Source organism: Symphalangus syndactylus, chromosome 3 (genome assembly GCF_028878055.3).
Source record: "Symphalangus syndactylus isolate Jambi chromosome 3, NHGRI_mSymSyn1-v2.1_pri, whole genome shotgun sequence".
Lineage (NCBI taxonomy): Eukaryota > Metazoa > Chordata > Mammalia > Primates > Hylobatidae > Symphalangus > Symphalangus syndactylus.
The window spans coordinates 149369449-149383123 of record NC_072425.2 but is presented as its reverse complement, the minus strand read 5'-3'; the positions used below and the strand labels follow the sequence as shown (position 1 = coordinate 149383123).

At 45.9% G+C, this 13675-nt stretch overlaps 1 protein-coding gene across 14 annotated transcripts in view; it reads right to left on the bottom strand.

Moving 5' to 3' along the window:
* Positions 1–4343: 4343 nt before the first annotated feature.
* The window catches only part of NTM (neurotrimin), a 971166-nt gene continuing 961834 nt past the window's right edge, over positions 4344–13675 (bottom strand). For 4 of the 14 annotated variants that reach the window (XM_055273799.2, XM_055273803.2, XM_055273804.2 and 1 more), the window contains one exon: positions 4344–5716. In XM_055273799.2, coding sequence (XP_055129774.1) covers positions 5616–5716 — 101 coding nt within the window. In that variant the 3' untranslated portion in view covers positions 4344–5615. Of the gene's footprint in view, positions 5717–10591; positions 10625–10651; positions 11773–13675 lie in introns of those variants that run through there. The other 10 variants (XM_055273798.2, XM_055273800.2, XM_055273802.2 and 7 more) reach the window with 5 other exon arrangements.

The following is a 13675-nucleotide window of genomic DNA, read 5'->3' as shown; positions in this document are numbered from 1 at the left end:
CTACACACACACGTACATGCACACACACAAACACATACACACATACTCGTACTGAAAATTCTGAGATTTTTGCCTACTCCCAACATCTTTTACTTTTTTAGACTTTAGGATGTGTGACAGTTTATTCTCTCTTGTTTTACTTGTGTCATATAGAGGGCAGCTTGGGGCTAACATCATTTCCTGTTCCAGAAAAAGCTACTGTCTTTTATTAAGCAATGCTTCTTTCCAAGTGCTGCAGTGTCCATCCCTCAAGTTTTCTTTAAGGAGCCACTTCAAATATCTGCAGAAATGGCAGTTAGAATCATACATTTTATCTTCTTATGAACCATTCTGGAGACAGAGACAATGCATTGGCTGTGGATCTTGCCCACATTCACACTTTCAATTTTCATTTATCAAAAATACTGCTTCCCCAATTTTTCCTTGCAGAAATCTTATAAAACCTAAAATCACTTAATTATTGAATTCTAAAGCTAGATGGAACATTAGCAATCTTCCATCATAGCATCTTATTATAGAAAAGATAAGGAAAGGGAAATTCAACTAACTAGTGATAAAATCTGGACTGCAGCCTAATTCTACTGATTAGCAATTCAGTTCTGTATCCAAAATATCACAGTGCTACTCAGAAATGCCATAGTTCAAGATTCACTGGAAACAAGGTAAGTGCTATGGAAACTCCAGGAAGTTCTAATCAAACAAATGTACTGAGAGAGGAATAATTCATTTTCAAATAATGTTAAAAGCCCCTAAAATATTGAAATAAACTCATACTCTCACATCATGCCAAGAGAAGGGATCCAAGTATTTGGAGGCTTGCATGGGAGTAAAAATCAACATTCAAAAAACGAAAGTCAACCCAGGTCACCTCTATAAAGCATAATGCACCAAAATGCCTCAGGCATGAATTGTAAGAATGGATCTTAACTTGAGCTCAGGAATTAGGGAGGCTTTTCTATAAACAGCCTGTGTTTCTAACAACATAATAGGTACATGATGGCGAAGGTATGGCGTTATGGAAAACAAAAATCTGAATGAGAAGGCAGAGACTCAGAGAGCTCAGCTATTCACAAGTCATGGGGATATTAATTTGCATTTATAGCCTTGGAGGTAGATAAAGTTGGACACTCATGGAAATAGTGCCTGAATTGAGAACAGAGAGAGGAAAGAATTGATACTTCAGAATGGCTTGCTTGAGCAGTTATGGGATGACAAAGGAAACATACTCTGCACTCAAGTCCCAATGAGCAAGTTCTGAAACAAATTAGCTCTGGGATTTGGTTTAAAATTTTTTTAAAATGCTGGAAAGAATGCTGGAAAGAGGTAATACTTCATTGCTGCATCAGATACCACTAATCTCTATTTTTGATGAAGGGTTAGCAACTGGTGTGTGCATATGCATTTGCCAAATAGTAGCACAATGGCATGCAGTTTTCCACGTCCATCCTTTAGCATATATTCTTCTCTTTAGTGAGAAGTACCTCAAATTTTTACCACTGTGGAAATAGAAAGTCCTTACAAATGTGTCATGAACCCATATTGCATGTTTTAGTTAAACAAATCCATCCATTAGATTCCTATAATTGGTTAGTGCTGCTGTATTTGGTTCCAAACTCACAGTTCAGGAGGTATAAGATAAAGATGGAGTCAGTGCAGTGAAATGTGCTGAACCTCAATTAAATTTTAGTGTTAATTCATTTGCTAACTTATTTCCAGCTTGAACAACAATAGCTGTCATTCATCATCACTGTCATCATCACCATCCACAGCAACAAAAACAAACATTTGTGGATTGTCAGCCATGAATATGCTTGGTACATCCCACTGGTCAGAGAGCAGTCCTTGGATGAGTATTCTCAATGCTTCAAGTTAGACATCTGGACCCACTGTGTACAAGCCTTGATGGGGGAATATTTAACAACAGGAGCAGAAGAGCCACTGCACATTTGCATGACTGGAAAGGAGTAGATATTCCACTGAAACAAGAGAGATGTAATTCTACAAGAGTATTTGGCTAGAGTGGCTAGGGACTGTCCATCCCTCACAATCCACCTTGCATTCATGAGATGCTCATGCCAGGGGACATCCTAATATTAGGGGTAGTGGAGGAATCCTAAAGTATAATCAGTGACTTATCTCTGAATCACAAGGGGTCCAGTATACTTAGAATCCAGGCCAACCTGTAGCAATTGTCCTCCATCAGTGCCTGTACCAAGACAAAATCACTACAGGCTCTATTCAGGGTGGTTTTCCATGCTCATTCTGATGAACATTCTCTTACCAAGCTCCCATTTCCAGAAAAGTTAGGTCTGTGACTTGTCCCTATAAGCTCCTTTCAAAGCCATGTCCTCCTAGATGGAACTCTATCACTGGTTGAAGACCTGCGAAGCAGAATACCCTTTCCTGTGGTGCCCATGTGTTTCCCCTAAAGACTGAAACTCAGCAGACTGAGGCTCACACAGCACACTTAGCAGAAGGTGAGAGTAAGCTCCTCTTGAGGCAAGATAGGGAGGGCTCCTATCTGGTGAACTCATCAATCACGGTAAAGCTGGTTCAACAAAGAATGTGCTGTTGCATAACCAGGGCTCTAAAGATCCACAAGGCAAGAAAACTATTGAGTTGGCAAATAGGTAAAATTAAGTCCTCATCAGTGCCCCTTACAAAGCTGGTTCTGACTCAGCACTCTCTCCTGGGAGGGTGATGACAGTGATTTGAAGCACCATTAGCAGTAGCAGATATTACTAATGTCTACTGGTGGTCATCTAGTAGATATTGGTAGATATCTACTAGTACATAGTAGATGTGAAAGATAAAGCTCCCATTCAGACAAAAGTTGTGTGCACTGTGTTCTGTCTCAGCCAAGCCTCAGAACTGCCTCTTTGCAGGTGCCTTGGCACATCATATTCGGAGGTGTTTCTGGGCTCCAGTTTAGGAATATGGAGCTCACCTATCTTTTCCCCACTCTATTCCAGTAAGCCATGCTTTGCACCCAAACCCTCAGGCAAGTGTCTGCTGAGGTGCTGGGCATGGGAGGGTTAGTCAATCCCACCCACCCACTTTCATTCTAAGGAGACTCAAAGCCCTTCCTCTTTCATGGTTCCTGGACATACGGAGGGATAAAAACCAGTGCAGCAGAGATTCCTGAGGCTTGGCCAGGTAGTTCCAGACCTTGCTGCCAGGAAAAACTTACTTGGGGCATCTGGGACATGGGTGGGGCTAGGGGTGAAAGGGTATAAGGACACAAAGAAAGGTGGAGTCAATAGCTTTCTTCAGTCTTGCCAGAAGCAACTGGAAATGACACAGCTCTGTCCCAGTCCTTCCTGGTTCCTCTCAGGTGAAGGTGACCTGGAAACACAAGTGCCGTCATTCCTGAGTGTTTTGGCTCAGACCCATTTCTGTCTCTCAGTTCCTCTTATGTGGCTAGAAGTGAGGTTTGGAGGTTAGGTTTGGAGGACTGGTTGATTGATGGGAGATGATGTAAAACTAAACACAATGATTCAAGCTGGCTTTCTGTTTGTTTTGTTTTTTTGCGGGGAGATTTTTTTGGCTCTTGGGGGTTTTCTTGTTTGCTTTCCGTGACAGTGACTTTCTGCTGCCTCCCAGAAATAATTGGGCCTAAAGTCTTCGTCCTGACTAGACTTTGCCTTTGCCCACTTGTGTGGTGAGATATTTGAGCACAAGCAGGACACTGGCAGCCCTGGCCAGGACCTCCCGAAGGCACTGAAAATGCAGTCCCTATCAGACGCACCCTCACCTTGCCTCTGTGCGGGGATGGAAGAGGTCCCACATCCTTCCTGTTTGTCATCTCAGCACTTGCCACCCCTCCATCCCAGGAGGGTTTAAGAGCCCATCCTCTCCCATTCTTCAAACCTGAGCCAGGCAGGCTGTGCCCCCGCCCCGCTGTAGAATGAGGTACCACACCAGGTGAAGAGGGACATGGAACACTTTTTAATGTCAAGTCAGAGACAACCCCACCCTCCCAGATCCCCCAATCCCCCTTTCCCTCATCACATCCAGGACCCCTCCCCGAGGACTCTCTGGTTCCCAGACTTTCAGGGGAGGGGGAAAAAAAGATTACTTAAAAATTGCATTTTCTTCTCTTTCATACACACTCACACAAAGGTGGGAAATTAAATAAAATAAACCAAGAGGATTAAACTCTCCAGTGGTCACAAAGGCATCAGAGATTCCCATAATGGGCTAAAGCAAGTGGGTACTGACGGTTCTGCTTGTTCAGCTGCTTGCTGTCTGTTAATGCCACAGGGCAGGATGGAGAGAGCGGGGCCACCTGGGGTGACCTACGCGCAGAGCCACACCTGGAAAGATGCTGCGCCTGGTATTAGTTGTTTTTTTTTTTTTTTTATCTTTTCACTTTTTATAAATGTCTCTGACATGTAAATAACCCAAGAAAATAAAAAGGCAGGAGCTGATTACACAATTACCAGTAAACTCTATCATCTTTTAGAAGATCAACACACAGCTAACGCCATATACAGCATGCAGTAATGTCTGAGAAAGGACCCTGCAGAGAAATAAAATGGCTAGAACTCTAACAAAAAAAATATATGTATATATATACTGTATAATATATGTCATCAAAAGAAGCATAGCCAACAAACCCAAGATACAGTGCAGATCACCTTTCCATTTCTAAAGAGTGTGTAGAGAGCATAGTATTGTCTGCATGAGATGCCAGAATCGGGAGGAGTCTGTAGCGCTGGTGGAGATGTTGGTTAAATCGGATGTATTTTTTGGTGGATATGCCAAATCCTCACCAGGTGATTGGTGCCTGGTGTGTGGTCCACCAGTTGTAAACCTAGTTAAGAAGTAGACTATTCATTTTTACTGTTTAACAAACGTACTTCTCTTCACCCTTTTCAGTTGTTTTTTTTTTAGTTTTGTCTTGTTTTTGCAGTAAGTTCTAGACTCATATCAGAAAATATAATTAATAAAATTAATAATGAATCAGAATCCCTTGTTATCCATGATGTTCATGTAGTAAAATGATAAAAAAAAAAAAAGTTTAACGATATCTTTTGTGACTATTGTTTGTGGGATTGTTGTTGCTGTCAGACGGTCTTATTTTGTTTCCTTTTTCTTTCTTTCTCTGTCTTTCTTATTTCACGTTTCACAACACACACCGTGGTGGCACAGTCTACCAAAGTGCCCGCAGCGCCACACTTGGGCCGGAAGGTCTCACTCTGTTCGTCTCAATGGACTGATTGAATTTGGGATGGCCAGCTCCAGAACGTTCCACATGGGGGCACTCTGTGGGCAGAGCGGCTGAGCCGTTGCCCACACTGGCACCAGAGAGGTCACGCGATGCAGCTTGCAGTGGGTCCAAGCTGGGTGTGCTGCGTTCTTCCCGTTTGGGAAAAGAAAGAAAACTCAGTTGTACCTAAATATCTGCAAGGCAATTTTCAATTTCTTTTTTAAAACTTCTTTCCCCCCAAAGTATTCTTTGTTCCCCTCCCTCAAATTTCTGTCCCATGAGGCTGTGTTTCTTCTAATTTCATTTGTATATATCTGATTGGTTGCTGTCGGTGTTGCCATTGCTGTTGTGTTGGTGGTGGTTGTGGCGGCAGCCTTTCCCGGGTGGGGAAGTAGCACTCACATCAAAATTTGAGAAGCAGGTGCAAGACCAGAAGAGGCAGCAGCCAGACGCAGCCTGCCCTCCTCGACGTGCCATTGCTCACCTCGCTGACGGCACCCGGGCCTGTGGAGAGAACACACTTGCTGTGAGTGGTCTGGGAGAAAATAGAACGAAAGCCTGGTGGTTGCCTGGTCTGCTGTCATTTGGCCTTGCCCCTGGTGAGTCGTCTCTCTAAGTGAAACACGTGGTGTTCCAGCCCCAGCATTAGAAGTGAACGTTCTATGGCTCACATCCGCAAGACACACACACTATATAACAGGAAGCCTTCCCCTGCAAGGAGAGAACATGAGGCTCAGGTTAAAGTGTCCTGGGCCTTCTTCCTTACTGTGTCATAACATGCAAAGGCCATGGCTCAGGCTCAAATTCAAAAAGAAGGTGGCAGATTCATTAATATCCTATACAGAGCTTTAATAAAGTCAGACTACTGTGCTGAGTGCCTCATCACCCATCCACTTCTGAGCACTGCCTGCCTGAAATAGTCACCTACCCTCCAGCTGCTTGGCCTGTGGCTCAGAAAAGAATCTGTTGGACAAAACAATCATCTGTCTGCCTGCTGCTTCTGCTGCCTTGGGCACAGAGGCCATCCTGCCAATCACTCTATCTCAGAGCAGGGCACCTGGGTTCCACCTGGAGCACTTGACCTCTTCCCCATCTGGATGGGGGAAGAGCAGATGCAGCTCAAGGATCACATGCCTGCAAGGCCGAAGCCAGCCCACATGGATGGAGGTGAGTCAAACAAAGGAACAGGAAGCCTTCCTGTGCATGTGGATGTACCTGGAGATCAACGAGGACACTGGGATGCAGAACCGGCCCCAGTGCATGTCCTTTGGTGGGGCAGTGGGGGGCACCTTTCCCTAGGAGGCACACACTGACATGGCCTGCAAACAGATACTCTTTGAGATGGAGACAAACACAGGTGGCAGGAGAACTGCAAGGCAGTACAGTTCCCCAGCAGCTTCCCTATTGTTCTGAAACATATGTTTTCTGGCTACCTCAGCCCTTGTGGCCAAGAAACCCCATGACCAGTGGAGCTTTGATTTCTGTAGAGTACATAAGTTTGGATGCCCAGATGAATTAGGTACTCAAGGAACTAGGCCACCTTCTCAGACTGGACCTGCTCTGGCATACGCTGTTGCATTGAATTTAATAGAGGTATTTAAAGCTGGTGGCCTCACTAAGTCCATGTCCTCCTGGATTAGGGAATAAGGAACAAAGCCAGAACCTGCCTGCCTGACTTGGGTGCTCAGCGTTGGAGACATTTCTGGCTAAAACAAATCAAAATCCAAACAGGCTTCTCAATTCCATGTGGGATTATTCCATCAAGTCCAGAACTCCTGGCTTGGAGGCAGTGTCCATATGATTTTATGTCTTGGCCTTTTGGGATAAATCCCTAATTTGGGGGCAGTGGCTAAATAGGTAGCCACGAGATTGAAATGCAACAGGTCATCAACCTCATGTTTCCCTGGTGTCTGATTCGCAGTATCCCTAAGGCCAGAGCTTCTCAGCGATGCAGATCCTGATGCTGAGAAGCCCAGGGGATACTTACTCTCTCTACCCTGCATTAAGGAGAAAAGACAAAACCAAAGGCATGCGTGCTAGGATACAGGTGACGAAGGAGCACTCCTGTAAATCTCCCGCGGATTTACATTTCAACCCAGAAACGCTTGTCATTTAGGACCGGTCACTAACTGGTTGTGTCTTCTAGAATCTAACTATGTGTCCACAAAAACCATCACCAGACGTTCCCCCTTTGTAGAGGCTCACTCTGTCACCTACACAGCACATTCTTTGGAATCAAAGGAGGGAAGCCTCCACCGGATGCCTTCAAGGGTGAGAGATTATGCTCCTCTGTTCTGTGTAAGTCCTTCCCCTCTGGGCAACTCCAAGATTCTTCCCACCAAGGCCCTTGTCTGTGCCTGAGGCGGAGGACTCTGAGATAGCAAGGGTGGTTCTGAGTCCATGTGGCCCAGCAGGCCTTTATGGAAGCCAGGTCGAATGTTTTGCCTCAACAGAGTCAGTGATCACATTCTGTCTTCATACGCGTGAATCTCACAGTACAATTCCACACGTGTCCTGCACACTGGAGTCCTTAACTCCCGGCAGGACACACAGCTGTCAGCACACTGCTCTTCCTCTTTCATCCCTTGTGCTCTCCTGAACATCCACACACATCTTTGAAACCCATTTCCCGTTCAATTCCCACACACTCCCACCTCCCGTCTCCCACTCCCTCCCCGTGACTAAGAAGATGCCCTGGGTAAGAGATGGAAAACAAGTGCTGCTTCCCTGCACTGAGGTGTTCTCTCCTCTCTTCTGCCCTCCCTCCTTGCAGCCTGACCAGCCAGTGGAAGCCTCCAGGGAGGAGAATGCCACAGCCAGGTGTTCAGCCCAGCAGGGGCCTGGCGTGGTTACCAAGTAAGGGAATGTTGAAACCTTGTTTCCAGGCTGGGGACTGTGCAGCTCGGGAGACGACTGAGAGCGGGCAAACGCCCCCTGTGGCACATCTCAATGGCCCTGCAGCTATGCCAGGCGCTCTCCCTGGGTGCCTGTGTTTGGTCTCCTTGCTATGCCCCTCAGAGTTCTTTTGTGGATCTGCTCCATGCTGGGAGGCACCACAGAGAGCTTGTAAAGACGAGTCCTCACCTGTTGTGTTAGAAAATTCTTCCTATGGAAGACAGAAAAAGGCCACCAAGTGCCTGCTAGCCATTCACTTGTTTGTAGTGTATCTGGGAAAAGCCTGAGCAGCCCCTCTGAAGCTCTCCATCTCCATCTCAGGCTGGTGAGTGGCTGGCACCATATCGGTCTGTGCAGCCCACCCCACAGGTACATGCACTCGCCACCCCCGGAACCTGTCTGTCTCTTCAGCACATCCAGGACACCAGACCTGGACCAAGCTGGACAGAAGGAGAAGGAAACAGGGGTAGCCCTGAGGCAGGGGCATTCTCTCTAAGGAGACATCCTCTCAAAGAAGACAGTCTGCACCATCTCGTCTTTCAATTCCCAAAAATGTTCACCAATTGGGCCTTGCCACCTGTTGCCTTGACCCCTGGAATTTATTCTTTATGCTAATTCCAGGGTGATGTTTCTACCCCAAATCGATCATGATCCTCATTTGAGGCCAACAGGTTAGCACCAAGCCCAGCTTCTCAGTGGACCGAGCACTGCATTTCGTGATGCGCCTGCCGTCTGCACCCTTGGTGTCTCTTCTTGCCACACCTAGTTCGGTGCCCTTGCCCCTTGCCACATAACCACACGTGTGCACACAGGGGAGGGTCTTTTTTCCCACCCTCACACACTCTCCCCTCTGTCCGAAATATGCCTCACCCATATCACTCTTATTCTTCATTCCAGCTCCTCTTCCAGCCTTCAGACACCTCTTGCAGGCGGCCTTCCCTGCCTTGCTCATTGCCATACACATCCCACTAGTAAAATACTTACCACCTTGTGTCATAATTCTCTTTGCCTAACTTATCTGTATTTCCTCCTCTGTCCTCTATGCAGTAAGTTCCTTAAGAGCAGAGTCTGTATCTCATTGGCCCGTGGCAGGTATTCAACCAATGTTTGTTGAAAGAAGGAGGGGGCATTGCCACTCATGCTGACATAACCACATTTATTTGTCTTTGCATTTTACTTTTGCTTAAAATTATACTTGAAGAAAACAAAACAAAAACTTTTTTCGTACCTTGCCCTCCGCTTTACCTCAATTTCCTCTTCCAAATACCTTTCCTCCCCTTTTCTAACTATATCCAATACAAGTTAGAATTCCTGTGGCTGAGTGTCTATCTACATAGAAGCAAAGCCATGTCAATTAGGATTTCAAACAGAGCGCTTGCATTTGGAAAGCTATCACAACACCTTAATGACACTCACGTAGGAGATGAGAATTATTATCTCCCTTTCTAACATGTGGAAACTGAACTTCAGGAAGCTTAAGTGACTTTCCCAAGTCTCTTGACTTCTGTCTTCAAATGCAACTATCTTCCCACTATCTCAGCGATGCATCTTCAGAGAAAGAAGAGAGTGTGGCCTCATGGCCTGCTCCACCTGGGTATAGGTTAAGGTGAGAACCACAGGCATGCCGCTGGGCTGCTTCCCGCAGGCCATCCCATGCTGAATGAATGCTATGTGGAAGGATTCCATGAGATGAAGACCTTAGGTCCAGGCGGGCATGGACCACAGCACCCTGGGATCAAGGCCCTCTCAAAGCCAGTGCTGGCCAGAGCGACAGCTCAGCCCATCTGCCTAGTTACATGGGCCATGCAGATGAGGCCTCCATTCTTCATTCAGACATGCCTCCACTCCACAGTGAATGGCTTTATTGCCTCTATCTCATTAGAGAGCTGCGGAGGCCTAAAGAGACTAATTACCAGGACAGTTAGGGTCCCAGAGAACTGTGATGAGTGTCAATTATCCATCGGAAACATCTGGCAGGAATGAAAGCTTCAAATAAGATGCATTTTATTCGTAGCCAAGTGACTCACCCAAGAACCTCCCCCTTCCTCCCATCTTCCCCTCCCCTCGCCACTTCCCTTCCAGCTCCAAGTTAGAGAGATAGAAAGAATGGTGCAAGCAAGGGCAGCATGCAGGGCCAAGGTCTGAGAAGATCGCTGCATTAGAGCATCCGTGTGTGAGGAAAGAGGCAGGCCTGGTGCAGAGAAGCCCAGTGATGGAGCTATTCTGGGCACTGACAGGTGCTCATTAGTGCCGCCAGCAACGAGAAGTTAGGCTACTGCAAGTGGGATCTACCCAGGAAGGATTGGATGTCCTTGGGGATGGGGTTAATCTAAATTGACACGGAGATGGTTCAAGGTCAGGGGAGGGTTCCCTCTGTGCTGCTTCCTGGAGTTAGCTCAGGAAAGAAGGCATCTGGGAGGAAGGTGAAGAGTTTTACATACCCCACACCCACCAAGGCAGCAGCTGTCTGAAAAATATACAAACCTTTCCAAGGGGTCAGGGCTGTAGTTTTCACTTCTAAAAGAAATTAAAAACAAGCCACTGTTAAGGTCGAAAGCAGATGGAGATGCTCACTTTGCCCTCAGATGATTTCAGGAAGAAGCTGGTGCTCCTGGTGCAGCAGTGTCCCTGGGCCTCTTGCCCGTGTCCCTTGCTGTCCTGACCACTTCCCAGCCCTCCTATGTGACCCCCTCTGGTTTTCTGGTTTACTTGGGCAGCCAGTTGCTTCAAGAGGTGCGCAGGTGTCTGGAGAAGGATGTGAACCACAGTCAGATTGGACCACAGACGGAAGCAGAGCCAAGATGTCCGCCTGATTTTAGCAGGTGACACAGCTGCACCTTTGGAGCCTGAGGCACCAAACCAAATCTCCTTTGTAGAACAACTTTCTTTCTTTGGTCATCAGGCTATCCTCTAATTAGTTGAAGCCTGTAGGTCTTACGTATAAAGTTGATTGCTACATATGGATTTATACTACAGCATTTGAATGTAGGTGCTCATGCTGTATTTGAAATGCAGAAGTTTGACTGGCATTTAGCTATGCATTTAGAAACACTGGTGAATTAGCTTCCATGTACCAGAGGAGCCCAAACCATTGACATTTGACTTTTCTTGATGAGTTGGACAATACCAAGCTGGTCCCACAGGGCTTCATCTCTCTGGGGCAGCCTGCGGCTCTGACCCACACCCGTGCTGCTACAGTTGCACTTGCTGGGACCTCCCTGTAGAAATGCTAGGAGGCTGGCCCCTCTCTGCTGCCTAGACTGTGAAAGATCTCCATTTGACCAGCTTCAACTCTCAGAACAATCTATGGAGTCCCTCCACCTTTTCTGTGGATAGTAGATGCCTTGTTTGGCCTGAATTTGGAATGATGTCTAATCTTTTACTTCCCTCTTTGTTGTTCACCCTGGATACAGAGAGGAAGGAAAATGGCACTAAAGCTTTTAGCATCAAAGTGATACCTTGGGAGTCTGTGTTCTCTGTGCAAAGGTCCTCGCATACAGAAAGACAACGTAGATATAACTCATTCTAAAAGCAACTAAAACATTTGCTCAAAGTCAGATGAATACATACCTGTGCATTCACGCTCTCAATCTACTCTTTAAAATCACCTGACACACGATATCCCTCTTGATTTAAGTGAGCATGAGAGACCCTGAGAAGCCACCCTGAAGGTACAAAGAGGGAAAGGGTTTATCTATGATCAAAGTTTTGTGATTGAGAAAATATCTGATGTACAGCAGGATGGTAAGGAAAAGCCAGGGGTGACGATGCCATGTTGCCTGTGCACTTAACAAGGACGGTCCCTTGAAGGGCTTGCTGGGCCCTAGAAACAAGTTCAGAAGCTAAGGAGGGGGAAGGGCTATTTTCATTAATTGTCTTATGTAGGTACCAGTGATTTTTGAGCCTCTCTGTGCCAAGAAAAAAAGATAACGGGAAGGAGGAAGGAGGGACTGAAGACAGACTTGGGGAGATAAAGTAATGATAAAACTTTTACCCCCAAACCACAAGCAGTTTTGGGGGGCTCATCCAGAGAGTGATGGGCATACTGGTTCAGACTGTGCTGGAGGAAGGACACAGGAAGAGCCTTCACCTGGCATTTGAGACTATCAGAAAGAAGAATGCATTGAAAGCACAAGTTCCTGCTGAAAATACCAGAGGTTTTCTATAAACAAAGACCCCAAAAAAACTTCAGCTTAATTATTCCATCCAGATGGGGTTTTTTTCTCTCCCTTTAAATCTCCAACACACACTACTTGAAAGATGGCCAACTCTTTTTAGTGTCCACATAGGTAAAGAAAATTCGATGCTCATCCTTGACTTTAGCTAGAATTCATCCTTGGGCTTTTCCAGGTAGCAATTGTTCAACCCTTTCAAGTCAACTAGAGGGTCCTTTTGATCCCACTTCTAGCCCACCACAATGAGGTGGAAATGCCAGGATATTTTCATATATACTCTAAACCCATCATGCTCATGCCAGTCCACCCCCCCTTGCTTTGGTACAAAGGAGAAGGTGCATATGCTGGCACTGTCCTCTGTGCCATGCTTGACATGCTTCTGTCCAGTGTGTTGTGTCCCGCTTCCAGAAGCAGGAGCCTTGCTTGAGCCACCAAAGCTAGTCCTGGCCATAAGCTCAAGTCTTTGAGTAACATCTTGACCATCAGGAACATAAACAATCCCTGAAAATTGAAGCTTGTCAAGCATGCATTTTCCACACCAAGACTTTAACTGAAATTTAATTGATCTCTTTGTTAATGGTATATTAACAACAGGTCAGGGAGGGTGGGAAAATATGTTGAAAAGAAAGAAAAACGATGGAAGGAAGGAAGAAAGACAGAAAGGGAGGAAGGAAGGGAGGGAGACAGGAAGGAAGAAAAGGAGAGAGGAAAGGGGAGAGGAGGGGGAAAGAAAGGATAAAAAGAAGAAAACAACAGTAAAAAGAACCCTCCCACCCCATCTCTAAGTCAATATTCAGTGTCTGCTCAATTCAGAAAGTTATATTTTTGCCAGCAAAGCCAATTGGCTGAATCCAAGTGTCCAGGTAAGCAAAGGGCTGTTGTCTGGCTCCAATGGGCAGAGGAGGGCTGGTTTCATGTGAAGATGGATATACAAACCTTCTAGCAAGAGGGTGAGGGAATTTTCTTTGTTTTGTACTTTTTGTTATCTAGACACACAGATACCATAGAAATGCTTAACCACTGGATGACTTGACCTAATTAACTGTCTTTAATCCTCTGCAGGGAAGAACTAATAATCTCTTCTGCTGCAATTGTTTCTTTCTGATACACAGAGTTTACTTTAGTCCCCCATTCTTTAATAAATTGCTTTGATGGTCACTGTGAGGTTTACAGACATTAATCAGCCAACCTTTCCCAGCCCACTGATACCATCAAATCTGACTTAATGCCTAGGAGATAAAAGACAAAGGGCTAGTGGGTGGAAAATGAACAGCCACGGAGCTGCTGAGTTTGCACTGTGGCCTGAGTGCACTTTCCTGTGCAGAAGTTCAGTGAGGGATGGTGGAACATCCTCGAGTCCTTATTTATCACCGTGAGAGTCCTGCACCACCAA